Here is a 22,341-nt window from a genome sequence, read left to right as displayed (position 1 = left end):
TTTCAGGTTGGAGTCAGTGGCTGCCAGAGGGGCAGGGCAGGCCCCATTTCCCCTGCTATGTGTCACCAGGAATTCCACCATGGAATTCTCACCCTGCTGCAGTTAAGCACCTTCAGCACTGCTGTCAGGAGGAATAATCCCTGTCAGAAAGGAGGCCACAGCTAACGGCACCCTCTGCTTTATGGAATTCCAGCTCACCATCACCTGTTCCCACCCTGCTGGCCAAGGAAGGTCCATTCTGTCACCTCCAATAACCCCTTGGACTTTTCCCTTTCCAGTGGTGGACAACAGCCCTTTGGGACAATAAACATCCAACTTCTGCAGAATCCACAGCAGCCCAGCCCAGCACTGAGCAGCCCAAAGCCCCAGCAGCAGGAGCAGGATTTTGGTTGTTATTGATCAGTGATGCTGAATCCAGGAACTGGAATGATCTCTGTGCCAGCCCAGCTCAGTGTTGGGCTGTTCCTGAAATTCCACCACAAACCAGGAGTCAAATAATGCCAGGAGGGTTGGCATCAGTAGCTGGAGCACAGATAAGCCTTTAACAATAAACCAGCATGTTTGTGCACTAACACATGGAAATGTCAAGGAGGGAAAAGTTATTCCTAATGCTTCACCTCAATTTTGTGGGATTAAATCACATTCTGCCATTTCAGCCTTCTCTGAGGGTGGGCAGGCCCTGGCACAGGTGCCCAGAGCATCTGTGGCTGCCCCTGGATCCCTGGCAGTGCCCAAGGCCAGGCTGGAAGCAACTTCCCAGTGAATCCTGCAGCCAATCCAGGCTGGAAAGTTCCCGGGGGATCCGGGCTCGTGTGTCAGGTGCTGATGAGGTGCAAAGAGGAGCCTGTCAGGAGCAGCACAAGGGATGGGAAATATCCTTCCCTCAAATCCCGGGGCTTTTCCACAGCCTGTCAGAGCTGGGAATGTCAGCCCTGTACCCGGCCACAGCCCTGGAGCCAGGGGAGAGCGGCGCCAGAGAAACATCCCAGAACCTCTGGGAACAAATTCCACCTAACCCAGAGGCTGAGCTCGCTCTGGGAACTCCCACAGGGGTTTTGCACAGCTCCCCTGGCTCCACAAGCTCCTCCTGGCCCTTCAGCTCCTGCTTCTCCTCCTTTCTGCTGCTCTGGGGCACTCAGGTCCAAACAGCACCGAGGGATTTCTCTGCCTGTGCAGGACCAGCAGCCCAGGGAGGCAGCTGCCAGCAGAGCTGCACCTCCCAGGGCTCCAGCCGAGCAGAGGCCATTCCAAACGGGATTTACTGCCCTGCTTAAGCAGGTATTTACATGCCTGAGCATCCCAGCTCACTGCCCTGCCCGGGCAGCTCGCCTTCCCCCTCTTTTCCACAGCAGTTATCCTCATTCCCCCTGTTCTCCAAAAGTTATCCCCATTCCCCCTGTTCTCCACAGGAGTTATCCTCATTCCCACTGTTCTCCACAGCAGTTATCCCCATTCCCCCTGTTTTCCAAAAATTATCCCCATTCCCCTGTTCTCCACAGGAGTTATCCCCATTCCCCGTTTTCCAAAAGTTATCCCCATTCCCACTGATCTCCACAACAATTTTCTCCATTCCCACTGTTTTCCAGAGGTTATCCCCATTCCCACTGTTCTCCACAGGAGTTATCCCCATTCCCACTTTCCAGCCTGCCACAGCAAAGAGACCTTAATTAGCTAATTGCTGCTAATTAGCTGCTGTGGAGAGACACACCTCGGGAGACCAGCACTCCAACAGGTGAATGGGAACACCTGGGGGAAGCTTTCAGTGAATTAAACACTAAAAACAACGGATGGAACACTAAGAATGATGAAATAAACAGTAATAATAGTGAATTACACACTAATAACAATGAAATAAACACCACAAAGGATGAATTCAGCAGTAATATTGAATCTAACAGTGAGGATGCAAAGAGGCTGAGTTATTTCCTCCTCCTCCTCCCAGGTACACCAGGACCCCTCAGCACAGCTCACACTGCAGCACCTGAGTCCCACCCTTCAGCTTCAAACCTCAGCTCCCTTTTATTTGAAAAGATCCCCTTTATTTGAAACCTTCAGGACATTTCTGCCCTGGGCAGAGCTTTTTTCACAACCTGGGCCTGGGGGAGCTGATTTCTCCCCAAAACACAGCCTGCCTTCAGCCCCCAGCTCCTCCCACCCCCTGCACCTTCCCCCAATTCCAGGCACTGCTCCTGGCTGCACTCTGGACCTTGGCTGAGGTTCTCCTGAGGGATAAGCAGCCCTAATGCAGATTAAATGAAATTCCAGCACACACAAACCAGCAGGGAAAATACCAAAGCACGGCCTGATGTCAGGGCCCAGGAATCCCAAAGGCTCCAAAATGAAAATTCCACAGGGACAGCAATCCCAGGGGCTTGAAGAAACTCCAGGAGAGGATGCAGGGACAAAGAGGGGTGCCCTGAGATGGGTTTTCCTCGTGCCACTGCTGTCATTCACTTCTGGAAAACCCAGCCCAAGTCACATGGGTAAGATTTGCAAAAGAAGCTAAACAAGAATTAAAGTTCAACTTTGCCCCTTATTTAATTCCTGGCTGTCCCCTGTTTGCTGCCATCACGTGGGGACAATATTTGGAGGGACCAATGTCCGTGGGTGGGCAGGTGGGGAATGGGAGCTGCTGTCCCCAGGGCTGTCCCCAACAGGGATCTTTGGCACTGCTAAGAAACCCTTAAAAACCCCTCACACCAAATTGCCAAGAGTTGAAATTGCCAAGAGTTTCATTACAGTAGCACAGTCCTTTAGGAACACAACCTTTGTTCTTGCCTTTTTTTTTAAACATAATTAACTCAGCCACTGCTTCCAACACTCCCCTGTGATCCCAACAGGCAGTAAATCCATGGAATTGCTTTTTCCTGGTTAAGGAGGGCCCAGGCTTTCAGAGGCACCCACCTGGAAGGCAGCAAACCACATGAGCCAGTCGAGGCGATAGTGGTAGGGGGAGATGAAGCACGGCCTCCTCCTCAGCTCCCCGGGCTTGCACTTGAACTCAAACTCCTCCCAGACTGCTGTGGGGTCATTGGGGTCCAGGCTGGATGTTCCCTGAAGGATGACTTCTGTCCTCTCCCTGGTGATGCTGGGGGGTACAGCAGGGTGTTGTTATTGGGCTCAGATCGTGCAAAGTCATAAAACCACAGAAGGGTTTGGGTGGGAAAAGCTCATCCAGCTCCAACCCCAACACCTCCCACTGCCCCAGGCTGCTCCAGCCTGGCCTGGGGCACTGCCAGGGATCCAGGGGCAGCCCCAGCTGCTCTGGGAAGCTGTGCAGGAAGGAAGGAGGAGGATTTCTCCCATACCTCAGCTAAAAGCTCTGGTTCACCAGAGCCCACGAGTCACTGATCTGGAGGCACAGCTGGACCCAGGGAATCTCTGGATCCTGGGACCTTCCTCTCTGCAGCAGCAAAGCCAAATTCCATCCTCTTCCTTTTACCACCTGCAGCTGCTGCAGCCCCAGGGCCAGCTGGGATCCATGAGGGTGATTCCCACAGGACAGCTGGGGCTGTGGTTCTGCATCAGAGCAGCTCCCCCGTGGCTCAGCTGCAATCCCAGCACGGAGCAGTGGGAATGGCAAACTGCAGGCCATGGAAACACCACCCTGGAGGCCTGGCTGAGCTGCCAGAGACACCCACCTGCCCCAGGAGCTGCTGTCCACACTGAACACCGAGCCACAGACACCTGCCTGGCAGAGCTCTGCAGATACTTTGGATTTTTTCCTACTTTGGTTTTGCCTCCTCCAGCCCCAGAGACCGAACATTTGGGAACACACAACTCCACCTCCCGCCCTGGTGGCTCCCAGGGAGAGATGCTCCCAGCCTAAGGAATGCTGAGCATCTCCTCCTGTGACTGCTGCCTCCATTGAGGAGATCTGGCTCCCTTTTATCCCCTGGGCTGAGCTCTGAGCCCTGGCCAGCTGCCCAAGGCTCAGGAACACCCTGTAAATCAGGGACACCAAATTACCAATAAAAGCCTGCTCCTACTGTGGGATCCCAAACCTGTCAGCCTGCACATCAGCCCAGAGCCATTATAAGCTGCAATCCTCTTTTTATTGGTTTACATAGGCTGGAATTACCAACATCTTACAGCAGCGTTTCAGCACGTGCTCTGCAGGGTCTGCAACTGCTGACACAGAAACCAAGGGCTGCAGAAGAAAAAGGACAACAACCCAAAGAAAACAATCTCCTGGAGCTTCACCACTCCAGCCTTCAGAGAGCTTCAGGGCTTATTTCTCTCTCTCAAAAAAAAAAAAAAAAGAGGAAATTTTGGCATTTTCCACAAGTGTTGATGTTTTTTGTGTTTTTTTTCCTAGTTTTTTTTCTGTCCACAGAAATTTCTGCTATTTGAAAAACTGAGGAAAAGATTATATTCATTTGATGTGTCTTCAGCATCTCCAGTGCTTGTGGTGGGACTCACTCCTCCCCTTCACTGGGGAGGCCAGGCCTTTAACAGCCAAACTGCTTCACCTTCTGCAAAACAGATTCATATTTTATATTTATATATATATATTTATATTCCGTATTTATATATACACCTATATTTATATTTATAGTTGTATTCATAAGTTGCAATTATATGTTTATAGTTATATATTTATATATTTATATTTATAGGTTTATATTTATATTTATATTCAATGAATTTCCCAAGCCACACACTGGAAAAATCTGCTACCAAGAGCTGCTGTGGATGTTTTCAGGAGGGAGAGCAAAGGAGTGCAGGGGAAGAGAAGCTCACCAGAAATAAAGAGGGCTGGGGATGGTGAAGGTATCCTGGATGAACTCTCCTGTGGATATTTTCATCCTGCTCCTATGGATATTTTCATCCTGCTCTTACATTATGTCGATGGAATGAGCTGACTCACAGACAGCTCAGAGAAAATAAATTCAGTGGGAAAGGAACCTGCTCCTTTTCTCCTTATTTCTCATAAACAGATAATCCATAAATTGAAATTTAGTGGGGGAAAAAATCCATGTTATTTTTCTCCTTATTTCTCATAAACAGATAATCCATAAATTGGAATTTAGGGGGAAAGAAACCTGTTCCTTTTCTCCTTATTTCTCATAAACAGATAATACATAAATTGAAATTTAGTGGGAAAGAAACATGTTTTTTTTCTCCTTATTTCTTATAAATAGATAATCCATAAATTGGAATTTAGAGGGAAAGAAACCTGTCCCTTTTCTCCCTCTCTCCCACAAACAGATCTCTCACACACTGTATTTCACAGGGAAAGGATCCTGTCCCTTTTCTCCCTCTCTTTCACATCCCAGGCCCACTGGAAGGCTTTCTCTCCAGGCTGGAGGCACCCAGCAGCTCTGGCTCTGGAGTGCCCTGGAGGGAGCCCTGGGATGTGCAGGGAGCCCAGAGGTACCTGCCAAAGGCTCCGTAGGTGTTGACAATCCTGAGGGAGTTGAAGGAGGTGTTCATGACCTGTCTGGAGCTGAGCAGGTTCAGCACCACCGGGATGCTCAGGTAGGTGATGAGCAGCCCCAGGGAGATGTTCAGCACTCGGCGGACACAGGAGCCTGTGGGGACACCAGAGCAGAGCAGAGGGAGGTGACGGCACTGCCCTGCTCCCATCCCCATCCCCGCTCCCATTCCTGCTGAGTCTCTGCTTCTTTTTCCCAAGGTTGGGATGAAATGCCCGAGTTGGTATTTCTGGTTGGGATGTTACAGTCTCACAAACCCGAGTTCTGCAGCACCTCACTCTCACAAACCAAAAATGGAGCCCTGTCTCTCTCTCTGCAAGGCCTTTAAAGGCTAAACTGTCCAATTAAGAAATGACACCTCAAATTTTTTCATTTTAACCCAATAACCATCCACCCGTGGTCCACAATGCAGACTTTTTATCCAACTACACAAAACCACCCAAACCCATGGAGAGGAAGGTGAAGAAGGACCAGCCTCTGCCCCAAAGCCTCCATCTTGCTTTAGCTATATTACTGCATTCTAAACCCTTAAACTCTTAAGTTTCCCACCCTGTGGTATCACACATTTCTGATCAAACTCCACCCCCACAATCCCAGTTCTGTCATTCCATTCTGGAAGCATCTCCACAGCCTCAGGTCAGTGCAGTGTTCTCTTGGGGGTCAGTGCCTGGCAGCACAGCAAGTCTGAAATTCTCAGCAGCCAGGGCTCCAGCACATCCCCATCCCCATCCCCCTCCCCATCCCCATCCCCATGCCCATGCCCATCCCCATGCCCATGCCCATGCCCATGCCCATGCCCATGCTCATGCCCATCCCCACTCCCATCCCCATTTCCCATTCCCATTCCCATCCCCATCCCCACTCCCATCCCCATTTCCCATTCCCATTCCCATTCCCATTCCCATTCCCATCCCCATTCCCATTCCCATTCCCATTACCATCCCCACTCCCATCCCCATTTCCCATTCCCATTCCCATTTCCCCATTCCCATTACCATCCCCACTCCCACTCCCATTCCCATTCCCATCCCCATCCCCATTCCCATTCCCACTCCCATCCCCATTCCCATTCCCATCCCCATTCCCCCTGTGCCAGCCCCGCCCTTGCCACAGCTGCTATCGCTGCTGGCATCTCCCTTTCTCTGAGCAGTCTGAGCAGGGGCAGATTCCTGTGGCTGTGCCAGCTCTGGGATGGGGTTTGCAGGAGCAGAGCCTGGGGCTGGGCTGGATCCCAGGCCACGATCAGACAAATAAGCAGAGGTGACCCCCGAGGGGCTCCTTCCCTCATGGCCCTTTTCCATTTATTTAACATTAACAGCCAAAGGATCAGATTCAAAGCAATTGCGTGGAGCTTTCCCCTTATCCCTGCAGGAGAGGGATGTTTATTTGAACCTCTCTCAGAAGCTATTAATAATTGTTTAGTCTGAGAACATTTCTGTTTGAATCAGGCCTTCCCTCGCCCCCTGTGCTGCCGGGTACGAGGCTTTGGGGCAGTTTTTGGGTTTTTTTAGATGGGCTGAACTTCTTTCCCTGTAATTCAAGAGCAGGTAGAGGCACAGAGCCTCCCCTGGCTCCTCAGCAGCCCATGGCCATGCAGGGGCTGTCATCCTTCAGCAGGAGGGATTCTCCTTCTGTCTCCAGGCCCTTGGGGGCCACTCAATCAGAGAGAAAAAGGGGTTAAATCAGTGAAAAAAAATAACCTAGATGGAGCAAAACGTGGGGATAGGAGCCAGTGGGATCTGGATGGGAAGGGGAGACCTCAGTAGGAATCAAACACCTCAAGGACTGGCCTCAGAAAACCAGGATAGGGCTGGGGGCTCTCCTGTCTTCTGCTCTGCTGGCCCAGGACTGGGGGCTCCCCTGAGCCCCTGGCACCCTCCAGCACCAGCTCAACAGCCCCTGCTTCCCGAGCAGAGAAACACACAGGAATTCCAATTCCCAGGCTGTTACAGACACCCCACCCCTCCTGAGGGTGGGGGACAGACCCACCCAGAGTGGGATGGACATTCTCCTTGCCCTGGCTCAGCCAGCCTCTCTGGAGAACATCCCAGAAAAGGTGCAAGTTCCTCAAAACAGGATCTGCCTCCCCCTCGCAGTGACTCCCTTTGGCTTCTCCTCCCAAAAACAAGGTGCAGCCTCAGTGTCGTTTGGGATTGGAGCATAAATAGAGTTGGGAGGAAAGTCTGAGACTTTCACAGCTCCAGGAGGGGAAAAGCTGTTAAAGATTTATTCCAGCAAAATATGTGAAATAAAAGACAAAATTTAACGAAGCTGCAGCGCTGGACCTCCCATTTTTGGTTAATGAGCTGCTTCTTGGTAGAAAAGACTGGAGACAGATGCTGCCTCTTGTTGACATTTTTCCTTCCTCTGACAGATGTTTGGGATATTTAACCCCAGCAGCTGTGATTGTTGTTGATATTACAGGCAATTTGTTGCTTATATGCGGTTTATAAAAATGCTGCACACACCACTCTCCATCTGTTCCGCAGCCTCCTGAGAAACATCCCAGTGCTGCTTCTCCTGGATCAGGGCAGCTTGGAAAGCGCCTCTGGAAGGGGAAATCAGCCACCTCGAGCCCTTTTTCCCAGTTACAACCCCCCCCTGTGTTTGTTTTTTCACATCCATGGGATGAGCAGGAGTTCTCCTTCCTCCTCCCGGGTTTGGGGAATTCTCTCCCCACCACCATGGTGGCCACGCTACCCGTGGTGGCCACCAACAGCTGCTCCTTCCACTGTCCCAGGCTGCTCCAAGCCCTGTCCAGCCTGGCCTTGGGCACTGCCAGGGATGCAGGGACAGCCACAGCTGCTCTGGGCACTGTGCCAGGGCCTGCCCACCCTCCCAGCCAGGAATTCCTTCCCAATATCCCACCCAGCCCTGTCAGTCTGAAGCCATTCCCTGTGTCCTGTCCCTCCATCCTTTGTCCCAAGTCCCCCTCCAGCTCTCCTGGAGCCCCTTTAGGCCCTGGGAGGGGCTCTGAGTTCTCTCTGGAACCTTCTCTTCACCATGCCTTGAAGGAGAGCAAGTGAGGAGAGCAAGAAGTGAGAACCCAGCTTCTAACCCCACCTCAGGTCCCACTGTGTGTTTTATCCTCGACTTAAAAAAGTCAAAATTAAAAAAAAAAAAACAATTAAAAACACCTACAGTTAAATCATGCAACTCCCCATTCTTATTGTGAGTTGGAGTCACTGGGGGCAGAGCAAGGATTGACTTAAGAGCTGCAGCTGCCTGGACTTGCTGTGACATTGATTCTGCAGAGGACATGTCCCAGAAACAATGTCCTCATGGCAATGTCCCCACGGCAATGTCCCCACAGACCCTCACCTGTTACTGTCCTTTTTTCTGAAAAATCCCCTTGCCCAGGATTTCTTCTCCTGGGAAGCTGAGAAGCCTCAGAGAAAAATGAAGCCAATAATTATCTGATTCACTTCTCCTGTGTTTTGCTGCTTTGGAATGTGGTCTGGACATTGTTCCCAACTGGTCATTGTTTGATTGGTTTCATGTGAATTGTTTTGATTTAATGACCAATCCCGGTCCAACTGTGTCGAGGCTCTGGAAAGAGTCACGAGTTTCTCATTATTATCTTTTAGCCTTCTGTCTGTATCTTTTCTCAGTTCTTGAGTATAGTTTAGCATAGTTTAAGTATAGTATTCTTTAATATAATATAATATCATAAAATAATAAATCAGCCTTCCAAGATCACGGAATCAGATTCATCATTCCTTCCTGCCACGCGAAACCCCGACAATCCCACACTCACCAACCAAGCACCAGCCCCTCCACCCACAGAGCAGAGCTTTGCTGTGAAGGTCAGACCCTGGTGGCCAAGCCCCCCAAGCCCTTTTCCCCTCTCGGGGTGACTCACCCAGGGCAAGGCTCCGTCCCTGGAGCTGCAGCCGCGCCGCGCGCTCCCGCAGCCGCCGGCCCAGGAGCGGCCCCAGGCTGGCGTCGTCAAAGCAGGCCAGGCTGGGCACCATGGTCAGCCAGTTGAGGAAACTCAGGTTCCCACTGATGATCAGGAGCACCTGGAGGGGGAACAAGGAGGCAGAGGGGGTTGGGTGTCCCCAAATGTCAGCCAGGACGCGCGGCGGGGGATCGGAGCATCCCAACGAGGGCGTGCCGGGATGGCAAAGCCCTCCTGGAGCCCACATGGGAGCTCTGCCTGTGCCTGTGCTTCCAGCAGGAGGGATCAGCCAGGGATCAGCCAGTGACTCCATGTCCAAAGTGACTTGATTCCAAAGTGATTTATTTCCAAAGTGACTTGATTTCTCAAAGTGACTCGATTTCCAAAGTGATTTATCTCCAAAGTGACTCGATTTCTCAAAGTGACTCAATTTCCAAAGTGACTTGATTTCCAAAGTGACTCGATTTCCAAGCACCTAGATTTTCCAAAGTGAATTGTTTCCCAGTGCCTTGATTTCCAAAGTGACTTGATTTCCAAAGTGATTTATTTCCAAAGTGACTTGATTTCTCAAAGTGACTCAATTTCCAAAGTGACTTGATTTCCAAAGTGACTCGATTTCCAAAGTGACTTGTTTTCCAGTACCTTGATTTCCAAAGTGACTTGATTTCCAAAGTGATTTATTTCCAAAGTGACTTGATCTCTCAAAGTGACTCAATTTCCAAAGTGACTTGATTTCCAAAGTGACTTGATTTCCAAAGTGATTTATTTCCAAAGTGACTTGATTTCTCAAAGTGACTCAATTTCTCAAAGTGACTCAATTTCCAAAGTGACTTGTTTTCCAGTACCTTGATTTCCAAAGTGACTTATTTTCCACAATGCCTCGATTTCCAAAGTGCCTCCATTTCCACAGTGCCTCAATTTCCCATGGGAATCACCCACTTCCTGCTTATTCTGAGGGATCCGTGACAGCAACGCTCCCGAAACCCTTCAGGAGGAAACCTTGGTACTTCTAATTAAAGAGCAGCATTAAATATAGAAGTGTGCATTTTTGTTTTAATTTTAGCTTTTATTGGCTGTTTAGGAGAGTATCTTGCATGTGGTCTCCCAAAATACCACTCCACGGTACCAACATCAAGAACACAGGACAGTTTCAGCCTGAGGACTTCCAGCCAGTGTTCTGCTGAAAAAAATCCATGTTTTCTCATTAAAAATGACAATAAATAAATGCTAACAACGTGTGATTTCATATTTTATATGATTGGCACCGTGGTTTCTGACATGGTGATTTGCAAGTTACAAGTTTTAAAACCCCAGCAGGACTCTTCAGAAAGTCACAGATTGTTAAAAAAAGGAGAGCTCTGACCAATCACAGCACGGAACAAAAATCCTAACTATTATTTAGTTAAAAAAATAATCATTTATGCTGAGTTGGATAATTATGAGGGGGGGAAAAAAGCGATTTTTATCTGAATTCCAGACACGTGTTGGGTCCTGGAGGGGAACATGCTACAGCTGAGGTTTGGGGCTTGCTCTGTGACCTGAATGTGATTTAGCTCGATGCATATTAATCAGCCTGGCTTCATTATCACACCTCTCACTCTGCTCCTGTTCCGAGGTGATTTTGCCTCGTGCAGTTGCAGTTGTGTTAAGAAAATCCTTCTGTGCTTTGCCACTGCTGGTTCCCAGCTCTGCAGGAGCCCCTGGGTGGTCCACGGGTGGGTTTTTCCTTTTTTTCAGGAGTGATTCACCTCTCTTTATTGCTTGGAAGTCAGGAGCAGGAGCTCTTATTTCCAGCAGCCCTGAAAAATCAGGGGATTCAAAAATAACACGAGTTTGGCGTTCTCTGGGCTGGGGTGGAACTGCGGAGCCGACACATTTTTAATTTCAGTGCTTCTGGCTGAGGCTTGGAGCTCACACCAGCTCCTGCTCACACGGGGCTGGATGGAACCACGGACACCTCGGGCCTGCAAGGACAAACCTCAAAGGAATTCCTGCTGCAAAGCCAAAAAATGGGGTTTGTCAAACATGCTGGGGGGGGGTGTCCCAGCGAGCGGCCTCGTGGCCATTGAGAGTGAGATTTATGTTATTTCATCATCATCATCATCATCATCATCATCATGGAATGGTTTGGGTGGGAAGGGACCTTAAACTCCTCCAGTTCCAAACCCAACACCTTCCACTATCCCAGAGTGCTCCAAACCCTGTCCAGCCTGGCCTTGGACACTGCCAGGGATCCAGGGGCAGCCACAGCTGCTCTGGGAATCTGTGCCACCCTCACGGGAACAATTCCTTCCCAACATCCCACTGCTCTCTGGTAACTGAAGCCATTCCCTGGGTCCTGTCCCTCCAGGCCTTGTCCCCAGTCCCTCTGAGCTCTCCCTGGAGCCTCCTCCTCTCCAGGTGAGCAATTCCAGCTCTCCAGCCTGGCTCCAGAGGGGCTCCAGCCCTCAGAGCATCCCTGTGAACTCCTCTGGATTTGCTGCAGCAGCTCCACGTCCTCATGCTGGTGGCAGTGCTCAGGTGACAGTCACCAGAGCAGAGCAGAGGGATGGAGGTGTCCATGGCACCAGGGGTGAAGCTGAGCCCTGGTGACTCCCAGGATCCCACAGGAGCAGCACCTCCCAGGATTCAGGGATCCACTGCCATCCAAACCTCAGCAGGCAGCAAATTTCTCCCCAAATCCTGCCTTTGCTCTGGAGCTTCCATGTGCTGCTCCCTCAGAGCAGAACTGTGCTGGCTCCTGTTGGGATGTTCAGTTTAGGATGGATTCCCAGGGCAGATCCCTGCTGGAAAGAGCACGGGGAGCTTCCCTGATCCTTCATCAGCTGCACGAGGAGGGAGAATTCATCCACACTTCCCCCAGCAATCCCAGCCTTTGGCTCACATCCCCTGGACTTTTCCATGCTCCAGCCACCACAAGCCCAGCTGGATCTCCAGACCTCCATCCTCATCCATCCTCAGCCTTGATTTGTGCTCCCGGAGCGTCCTTCCCTTGCTGGACAATATTGGAACTCCCAATTACCCCAACCAGATGGGATCAACCCCTGTGGTGATTGGGAGAAATTTTTTATTAAAGCCCAGTATTAATCATGGTAATTGGGGAGGAACTTTGAGGTTATAAAACTACAGCATGTCTAATGAGCGAGCTCCTTCTAGGAGGAACTGAGGGTTTTAATCTAATAATGTCACTTTTATGGATTATGACTGGAGTTTTATGAAGTGTGATATGAAATACAGTGGATTCATGGCTCTCGCTGGATTAATTTGGAAAAGTAGTTTTCCTGGTTCTAGGCCCAAAACCAATTACTGCTCCCATTTCTGTCCCCTGCCCCGTTACCAAACCCCTCTGTCAGAAATGGGCACCTCCAGCCATAACCTTTTTACAGGTTGGGTTTCTTTGTTTGGCTGAGGTTTGGGGTTTTTTGTTTTGTTTTGCTTTGTTTTTTGAAACCCCACATTGTTACAAACATCCAGTAGGCAGAGGAAGCTCAAATTCCTTGGCACAGGCTGGATATTTGTCCAGGAGGGACAAAAACAAGCTGGAAACTCTTAAACACAGGTGAGGGCTACCTGGAGCTGGTCCACAGCCTGGGGACTGGATCACCTCACTGGAGCTCCCTGACCTCGAGCCATTGGCACAGAAAAGCCAAAACTGGGATGTGTGGAAGGATTATAAATCATTTAAAGGGAAAAAGGAAACCTCAAGAACCATCCAGTCCTTCCTGCTGCCCCAAGGGAGAGTCTAAAAGTCAAAGGAGAGTCTCTACCTGCACTGGAGTGTGTGTGTTAAACTATTCCTAGAAAATGCTCGTGCATGTAGTTCTCCCCAAAAATTTATCATAGGCACAGAGAAAAATACTCCGGTGTAGGGAGGCACAGAGTGCACCTGGAAAAGTGTCCAGGGATGTTTCTGACGTTTTTAAGGAACTGTGGGATGCAGTGCCTCCGGAACAGCCAGGGCACATCCATGGCAAAGACCAGCCCTGTGGGAAACCACATGGATGGCAAGGGGGGCTGGGGGATTGTCCCTGTGACCCCCCGGGGTGGGTGTTCTTTGGAATCACGGAATCACTGAGGTTGGAATCGTGGAATCACTGAGGTGGGAATCATGGAATCACTGAGGTTGGAATCATGGAATTATTGAGGCTGGAATCATGGAATCACTGAGGTTGGAATCATGAAATTATTGAGGCTGGAATCATGGAATCATTGAGGTGGGAATCATGGAATCATTGAGGTGGGAATCATGGAATCATTGAGGTTGGAATCATGGAATCATTGAGGTGGGAATCATGGAATCACTGAGGTTGGAATCATGAAATTACTGAGGTTGGAATCATGGAATCACTGAGGTTGGAATCATGGAATCATTGAGGTTGGAATCATGGAATCACTGAGGTTGGAATCATGGAATCACTGAGGTTGGAATCATGGAATCACTGAGGTTGGAATCATGAAATCACTGAGGCGGGAATCATGGAATCACTGAGGTGAGAATCATGGAATCACTGATCCTTGGATCATTGAGTCCAACCGTTCCCCCACCACAGCCAAGGCCACCACTGACCCCAGGTGTCCCCAGGTGCCACATCCACAGGGCTCTGAAATCCCTGCAGGCAGGGGGGCTCCTCCCTGGGCAGCCCTTTCCATGAAGGAATTCCTGCCTGATTTCCAGCCACGTGCAAACCCAAACACAAAGCAGAGGTCACTTCCTCCAGGGGCAAAACGAGGGCTCCTTAGTCCTAGGCAGTAGCCAGGATGAGGAATCCCACCCCAGGCATTCCCAGCACCTTGGCCCTTCCCAAAGGGCTCCAGGCACGCAGGATGCAGGCATGGAGGGTGGAACCAGCCCTCAGCTCCTTTCCCAGCAGGCAGGGCGAGGAGCAGCTCTGGGCTCGGTGACACCACAAACACCATCTTCATTTGCCATCTGTGCCTCAGAGCCAGGATTATCCCCTAACACCAACACACAGGAAAAGGAGGATTCAGGAAAAGCATTTTCCAGCCCTGTAGAAATGATGCTGGTTTGAGGTTTAATTCCAGCCTGGAATGGGCTGTCAATAGGCACCAATCAATAACTGAGTCACACAGAACTCCCCTGTAATTAACGCTGGGTGGTTATGGAGTGATCAGTAATAAAGTGGAACACCATCAAGAGCAGAGAGCGAAAGCCTTTCCCAGAATATCCTCCTCCCCACTAATTAGGACATTTTTAGGAGATATGTGGGTTCAGAATTCCCTCTGCGAGAAATGATGTGAATTAAACCCTGCTCTCAAATCCTGGATCAGCCCAAAGTCACATGGAACTGTTTATGTTCCCTGATTGAAGGAATGCTAAAACACTTCTGGCAAAAATGCTTCTGTTCCCTTTCACCATCCAGGCACTGCAGGCCCCTTTGAAAATCACTTTTTCTGCAATATTTAGAGGCATTTAACAATTGGCAAAGTCTGCTTTTTTGGGAAGCAGAGAAGGAGAACACATCAGAAAAAATCGATTCTGATAGTGAACATCTTCTCTGGTCCAGGTCTTGGTAAAATTTGGCTGAAGTTGGTATTCAAGACAGAGTATGGGGAAAACAATGTTCTTGGGAATAAATATTGATGGGAATGCTGAGCATGGCCAATCCCAGACAGCCCTGGCACAGGGAAGAGGGATCTGTGTCACAATCCCCTGCCAAAAGAATTCAAATCCAAGGTTTTGGTTTCACCAAGTCCCAAATGCAGACATCTGCAACAGCTGGATTGGGACTCTGCTCCCCAGACTCAAGCCCAGCACGGATTCAAACCCATCTCTGCCTTTTCCAGCTAACAGGAAAGGACGTGACCACATCCACAGGCCCGGGGAAAACACGAGGAGAAAGTCAAGGATGTCACATCTGATCAGCCTGACACCAGCCTGGAGAGCACTGGTGGCTTCCCTCATTTGGACCCTTCTGCAGCTCCTTTCCTTGCCTCGTTAAATCCACAATTTTGGGTAACTCTAAGCTCTCAGCAACATCTGCAGTGAAATATTTCACTTGGGTTGGCTACTCGGTGTCACTGGAAGCCAAGGCTGGGTGAGTTTCCAGCTCTGGGATGACCTGGATTTTTCCAGCAAACCAAGAGCACGTTTGGGGGGGAACACACGGAGCTGAGCCCTGAGCCCTGAGCCCGTGGGCTCCTGAGAGCCCGGCAGAAATGGGAAACAGTTGTGGCTGAAATGCACCAGGAAAACCCAGCCTGGTGCTGTGTTTGGGGCTGGGCAGCATTTGATTTTAATAAAGCCAGGCTGCAAAAGCCTGGAGGATAAAAAAAGTGAAGGGCTGGATGTAAAAATTTAATGGAAATGGTAAAAAAAAGAAGAGGAGAAACGTGAAGGAAGGGCAGAACAGCCACTGTGCCTTGGCATCTCCATCAGTGCCTCTGCAGCAAAGCTCTGCCCCAAATCCTGCCCTCAATCTGCTGGAAAATGGCTTCAGACTGTGACAAACATGGAATCAAGGAATGTCCTGAGCTGGGAGACACCCACAAGGATCCCTGAGGTCCTTGGTGAGGATCTGCCACAGGCCAGGCTGGAAGGGGCTGGGAGCAGCCTGGGACAGGGGAGGTGTCCCTGCCATGGCTGGGGCTGGGAATGGTCACTGAGGTCCCTTCCAGCCCAAACCCCTCCAGGATTCTGGGATTCTAAGCCCAACTCCTGGTTGTAACCACGCAGCTCACTGACACATTTAAATCTGAATTTTGTTAGATTTTCTGAGGTCAAAAGAAGAAAAAGCTGGAAAAATGGGCATTTTCCCATTTTCCTTCCATCCCAGATGGCAGCTTAGCAATCCCTGAGCTGTCAGAGGTGGGGACTAAATAAATAGCGAATGAAATGTACCCTGGGCAAAACCAGAGATGCTTAAGAAAACACAAAATGTGTTAAAAATCACATTTTTATGCTGCCATCTGCAGCAGTTTCTTTTCAGCCTTACTCAAAATTCCAATTACAATGGGAGCGAGGTGTAAATGATGAAATAATTTTTTAAAAAATAGGTTTTTGCAGCATGCTCCTTCCCTGAGCAGCTGGTTCCATGTGGGACAAAACGATGCTGGGATGGAGGCAGGGAAGATCACGGGAGATGGGGATGCTCCTTGCTCCAGCCCTGCTGGGGGTGGCTTTTATTGTATTTATATGGATTTATTCACTTGGAGGAATCTGAAAGAAACCTCCAGCACAGGGATTGATGGAGTCTGTTCAGCCCTAGAAGAGAAGAGAAGCCCAAATCCTGCTTTTAGCTTTGCAGAGGAAGACAGGGTGCTCCAAAGGGATGGGATTTAATAAACCTGGAGCCATTTATCTCTGAGCCTGCTGCCTGCACTCAGGGCAAAGGAGGATTTCAGGGCTGCCTGAGGAGCCTGGCTGCTCGTGGGAGCTCTGAGGATCCCAGCCATGAGGAGATGAGGGCAGTGGGTATTTCCTGGTAGCCTCCTCCTGCTTTTCCCAGCCCGGATTTGGCCCGTGGCAGACGGGATCACATGAGCTGTGGATCCCTGAGGATGCTGAGGAGGAAGCAGAAAATGCCACCCACTTGCAAGGTCACAGCTGCAAGATCCCTGCTCGGGCTGCTGCACTGATGGCTTACATATGAGAGGAACCCTTGGAGGGGGAAGGAAAATATCCCAGGCAGGGCTGTCAGCAGAGGGGGAACGCTGCCCTGCAAACACCCAGGGAGAGATGCTCCCCTGGATCCATGCTGCCCAGGGCCTGAGGCTTTCCAGCTCCAAGGAATCTGCAGCAGAGGATGAAGTGCAGCTGCCTGTCTGTGAGGAAGTTCCTGCTCTCCACAGTGACTCATCCCACAAAACCCAAGGGCATCCACATCAGCCACGGGGCTCGCTTTCAAGGGTTACTCATTATTCACCCACAAACTGGGTCTGTCAGCAGAGGGGAAGAGCAAAGATCCAGCACTGCCTCATCCTGTGAGTCCACAGCCCCATCCAGCAGCGTGAACGAGGAGCCAGGTGCCAGAGTGACACTGGGACAGAGACTGGGAATGAGACACCAGTGCCAGGCACTGCCTGGTGCTGCTGGAGGAGCACTGGAAAGGGATTGATAAGAAGGAGCAAGGATCTGAATGCTCCCAGGCTGCTGAGCTGGGAAAAGAGGCAGGGAGGTGGGAAAAGATGCAGAGAACTGGGGGGAAAAAATGCAGGGAGCTGGGAAAAATGCAGGGAGCTGGGGAGAGATGCAGGGAGCTGGGAAAAATGCAGGGAGCTGGGAAAAATGCAGGGAGCTGGGAAAAATGCAGGGAGCTGGGAAAAATGCAGGGAGCTGGGGAAAGATGCAAGGAACTGGGAAAAATGCAGGGAGCTGGGGAGAGATGCAGAAATCTTGGCTGTTCCATTTTTCCTGCACCATCCCCACAGTGCTCAGAGCTTTGGCAATGTGTGCACGGCCAGTGCCAGGTCAGGACATGGATCAGGAGCAGGCAGAGGCACCTGGAGAGGTGAGAGTGGATCTGCCCAGGTGTCCTGGATGGATTCTGCAATAGGAATGTGCTCAGCAGCCCTGGAAGGTCCTGTTGGGTGGGAATCTCCATCCTGGACCTTCAGGCACGGACTTGTTAGGGAGAGTTTGTGTCTGGCTTTGGAGCTTAATTCCTCCTGGAAGTGAGGAAGGTTTCTGCAAACCAAACTGTCTGGGAGCCAGGGCCAAAGGCAGGGCTGGGGCCAGCGTGGGCTGGGAGCAGCAATGCCAGAGCTGCAGAATTCCCTGCTGGAGCACAGGCTGTGCCCCAAGGCGTTCCTGTCCCAGCACGGAGGGAAGGGAATGGAGCAGCAAGTGACAGCTCTGGCCAGGATTTACCAGGGGCAGCCCAGGGAGGCATCCCCAGCCCTCCCAGCTGTGGTCACTGCTGCTCCTTTCTGGTGTCTTGTGGTGGCAGCGCCGCTGTCACTGCTGGGGGAGCTGGGCCACATCGGGCACTGCCACCAGGGAACACCCCTGGGGACAGCCCAAGGGACAAAGGGGACTGGCAGGGGCCCAGTCAGAGCCTTTGGAACCCACCCAGAGGTGTCTCCTGGTCCTGAAGACCCTGCTGGTTTTGGCCTTGTCCTGGACAGGGAATGGCCTGGGAGTGTTGATGAGGGAATTGCGACACTGCCACTTCTCCAGAGCAGGATCATCATGGGCTCTGCCAGCTCAGGATGGCAGGAGAGGGACAGAAGGATCAGCAGAGTGACACAGAGATGGGAGCAGAGCCACCTGAGCCCACCCAGCCACTCATCTGCAGCCACCTCAGCTCTGGGACACGCTGAACCCCTGGTGTGGCACAGACCCCAACCCTCCTGACCCACCCCAGTCACAGAAACCCCTGCACGTCCCCAAACCCATCACTGCTCCCAACCTGCCCACGTCTGCAACAAAAGTGCAACTGGCAATAAAAGTGCAGGTTGTTGGCTGGCACCCGCTGGAGCTTTGCACTCAGAAACTGCTGGGAGGGAGGAGAAGCACCAGGAGAAGCAGCAGAACCACAAGAGGATGCCTGGAACAGCTCCCAGCCAGGACATCTCCACCACAGCGTGGCCAAGGGCAGCCCTGGAAGCCACACAAGGACTCTTATCACAGCAGTGGCTGCCTGTGGAGTGTTTCACTTGGCACCCTCTGGAGCTCTCATAAGCTTTTCCTTTATGATTAATATTAAACAAGTCATATTCCTTATGGAATTTCCTAACCCTGTCTGTTTATATTTTTCTCTACATCAGAGTTAATATTTTAAGATCGCCTCTCTCTTTTTTTTTTCTCTTTTATTTCACGTTCATCTGTTTTCCCTCATTTTTATAAATCAGGTTTCTTGTTTAGTAGCCATGACAACATCTGCCTGCGGTGGTTACACCACAGCCTGGGGCTTTTTATTTTCTTTTCTCCCCCCAAGCTGCCTAAGAATTAAAAAAAAAAAAAAAATCCTTTAAGTAAATAAAAGCATAAAATGAAAGGGGCAAGTTGGGAAGAGCCTCCTCCTCCTTTCCCTCCAATGACCCACTTCAACAAGACTTCCCAGCATGGTGGGTGAGGACTCATTTGGCTTTAATCCTGCAAAGTCTTATCCACTTAGTTCACTTCAATGGGAATACTCGGAGCACACCAAGTCAGGCACATATGAAAGTCTTTAAAACCTTGAGGTCTGGGCCTGAGAGGCACAAAAACGAAAAGCTGGAGCTGCATTTTCCTTCTGGGCGTTGAGCTCTGCACAACAGCACAAGGGTCGGGGTGGGATGGGGTGGGATGGGGATGTGCTGCTCCCAGGGGGAGGATGGGGTCACTTCCAGGAGATGCTGGAGTCCAACATCATCTTCTCAACATGGACCACCATGAATCCGGCCACCACAGCCACGCCCTGGCTCTGGCACCTCCCCTCTCCGGATTCCCAAAAAGCCCCGTGGCTCCTGGAGGCAGCAGGACCCCCCTTCACACCCTCATTTCAATGAAACCCCGTCAGGACAACCTGGAGGGCAGGCAAAGGAATCCCAAAGCAAAGGAATCCCAAAGCAAAGGAATCCCAAAGCAAAGGAATCCCAAAGCAAAGGAGCATCACATCACCAAGCGCATTCCGAGGATCTAGGGAATATTAAGGAATGGATTTTCCCCCCTAAATTCAGTCTTTCAGGATGTTGGGTCCAGTAGCTTAGAGGGAATTCAGGCTTTGGGAAAAACAGGAGTGACTTCTGCCAGGAGCACAGCAAATGGCCATGGAAAGACACCCCCAAAATTCCATGGGGTGTTTCACCCAGGCAACCAGGAGATGGGCAGGAACACCGAGAGCAGCCCTGGATCCAGAGGAGGCCAGGAGGAAGGGGAAAGGCCAGGAACTGAACAAAGGCAGATGAACCTTGCAGGCAGCAGAACCTCTGGGAGCCCTGGGACACGGTGTCCAGATGTTCTGAGGTCGCTGTAACCTGACTCCAGAAGGAAGAGGATGTGCTCCTCCAAACTCCCCCTGGTGCTTTAATTCACTGCAGCCTTGCTGGGCTGCCTGTGGTGATCACAGGTGGGGCTTCACACTGACCAGAAACGTGGAGCTGGGGGCAAAAGACTCCAATCCTTTCAGCTTTGGCTGCCAAGGCGGTTGAGGAACAGATTTCCATGGAAACATCTCCCTTTCCCTGCTTTCAGGGGCCACAGGAAATCCCTCCAGCAGGGATTCTGCAGCTCCAAGGACCCCCTCACTGATGGCCACCAGCACCTGAGGCTGCCCAGCCAGGACTTTCCAGCTGATCCCCTCCTGCCTGGCTGCTGGAGAAGGGGAATTGGGAAGGAACACAACATTTTGAAGCCCCAGTTCTTATCTGTGGTCACATTTTTTTCCAGATAACCCCAGGAGAATGATCTCTCTCCACCTTCAGGCCCCCAGTGTCCCTGCAATGTCTCCAGCACCATCCCTCTGGGCCTGGAACCCCCGAGGAGGAGCTGCTTTGGGTGCACTGGGTTTCAGGGTGTCCCCTGACCCTCTTCCCTTGGCTCTGCTCCCTCTGAGGTTTCTGGCTGCAAGGATGATCCGTGCTGGATGAGGAGAACTGACAGGTTTGCTCCAGAGGGATTTGTCTGGGGATTACAACTGCTTTTCAAGGGCTGGCTGTGGAATAAATGACATTAATGATGCCATAACCATGATCCCTGTCTCTCCCACTCCTGCCATTCCCAACCCCATCCAAACAGTCAGTGCCATCTGATTTGGTTTTCCAGAGGAAATGTTGAAATTTCTGTTGACTGAAGCATCCTGAGTTTTCTACTGCTCCTGGATTTTGGCATCTGAGAGGAGCTGGCAGCTCCTCTGAGGGTGACACTGATGTAGAGCCTGATCCAGCAGAGGTGTCCCTGTCCAAGATGAGCTTTAAGGTCCTTTCCACCCCAAACCATTCCAGGATTCTACTGAACACCTGCCCCTTTCTGCTTGTTTGCTCCCAAAGTGCAGGGAATCCATCCATGAGCCATCCCAGCCATCACTGCCACACCACACTGGCCAAAATCTGGGACAAAACATTCCCAAACTGCTCTTCTTGTGCATTTTTCTCCCAGATTTCCTCAGCTTTTCCAAAACTGGCCTGATCTGGGATTTCTCCCTGCTTCCAAGTTTTCCAGACTGGAGCAGGGTGTAAATTTCAAGTGCCACTTCTGTCCCTGAAGAGCTCCACGTGGGGACACCAAGCCCAGACCAAACCCACGTGGTTCCTGCAGAGCTTAACCCCAGAGGGAGTTTCACGTGTGGAAAAAGTTACTCAGGAATGTGGACAAAGCAGCTCCTGGCGGAGGTGGAATTCAAATCCAGGAGGAAAGCAGGAGAGGTGAGACCTCGTGCTGCAAACACCTGCCTGGGTCGAGGTTTTTGGGGCTCAGCTCAGGGCTTAGAGCAGCAGCAGAAATCCAGGATGCTCTGCACAATGTCAGCATAAATCATGGAATCCTTCCCACGGATCAATGAAAAGCATGGAATTGGTTTGGGCTGGAAGGAACCTCAGAGCTCATTCCCAGCCCCTTTCCATGGCCAGGGACTCCTTCCACCAGCCCAGGCTGCTCCAAGCCCTGTCCAACCTGGCCTTGGGCACTTCCAGGGATGGGAGGCCACAACCTGCTGGGAAATGTTGTTCCCAACAAAAGGGAAAGTGAGATTGGGGTTTGCAAGCAATTCTCCAGGGAAGGACCAGCACTGCCCAGAGCCCAGCACCTCCATCCCCCAGCCAGGGCAGCACCAAACAAACCCCAGCTGCTCCAGGAGGATCCTGCACTCCCCTCTGAGTCACAGCTCCAAAGATCCCAGTTTTTATAGGAAGATGAAAGCCATGAGTGACACAGCTTTCCTGCCATTTCTGGCTCTTGCATCAGCATGGAGATAAGAGCCCTGCTGGAGCTGGGGAAGGGGATGGTGCAGCTGTGTAAACTGCGTGTGGGCTGGAGCATCCCTGGGGGCTGCAGCCTCATCCCAGCCCTGCCAGAGCAAAATCCAACCTCTCTGGGGGCTGCAGCCTCATCCCAACAAAATCCAA

The 22,341-nt window shown here is 51.0% G+C and overlaps 1 protein-coding gene and 1 long non-coding RNA gene across 4 annotated transcripts in view; one reads left to right on the top strand and one right to left on the bottom strand.

The window, feature by feature from the left end:
• The window catches only part of LMF1 (lipase maturation factor 1), a 137,576-nt gene that overhangs the window by 10,837 nt on the left and 104,398 nt on the right, over positions 1-22,341 (bottom strand). For both annotated transcript variants that reach the window (XM_018915784.3, XM_050979908.1), the window contains 3 exons: positions 9,301-9,460; positions 5,381-5,534; positions 2,905-3,088 (listed from right to left, as the gene is read on the bottom strand). In XM_018915784.3, the coding sequence (XP_018771329.2) occupies positions 2,905-3,088; positions 5,381-5,534; positions 9,301-9,460 (498 nt within the window). The remainder of the gene's footprint in view (positions 1-2,904; positions 3,089-5,380; positions 5,535-9,300; positions 9,461-22,341) is intronic.
• Positions 11,337-14,097, top strand: LOC127060141 (uncharacterized). Of its 2 annotated transcripts, none has more exons than XR_007778790.1 (3): positions 11,337-13,553; positions 13,600-13,622; positions 13,692-14,097. It is a non-coding gene; the product is annotated as an uncharacterized LOC127060141 (long non-coding RNA). The 2 variants fall into 2 exon arrangements; XR_007778789.1 differs by having other exon boundaries at positions 13,669-14,097.

The sequence above is a fragment of the Serinus canaria genome, chromosome 14, assembly GCF_022539315.1.
Source record: "Serinus canaria isolate serCan28SL12 chromosome 14, serCan2020, whole genome shotgun sequence".
Lineage (NCBI taxonomy): Eukaryota > Metazoa > Chordata > Aves > Passeriformes > Fringillidae > Serinus > Serinus canaria.
The sequence above is the reverse complement of the archived record's forward strand: the minus strand, read 5'-3'. Positions and strand labels throughout refer to the sequence as shown.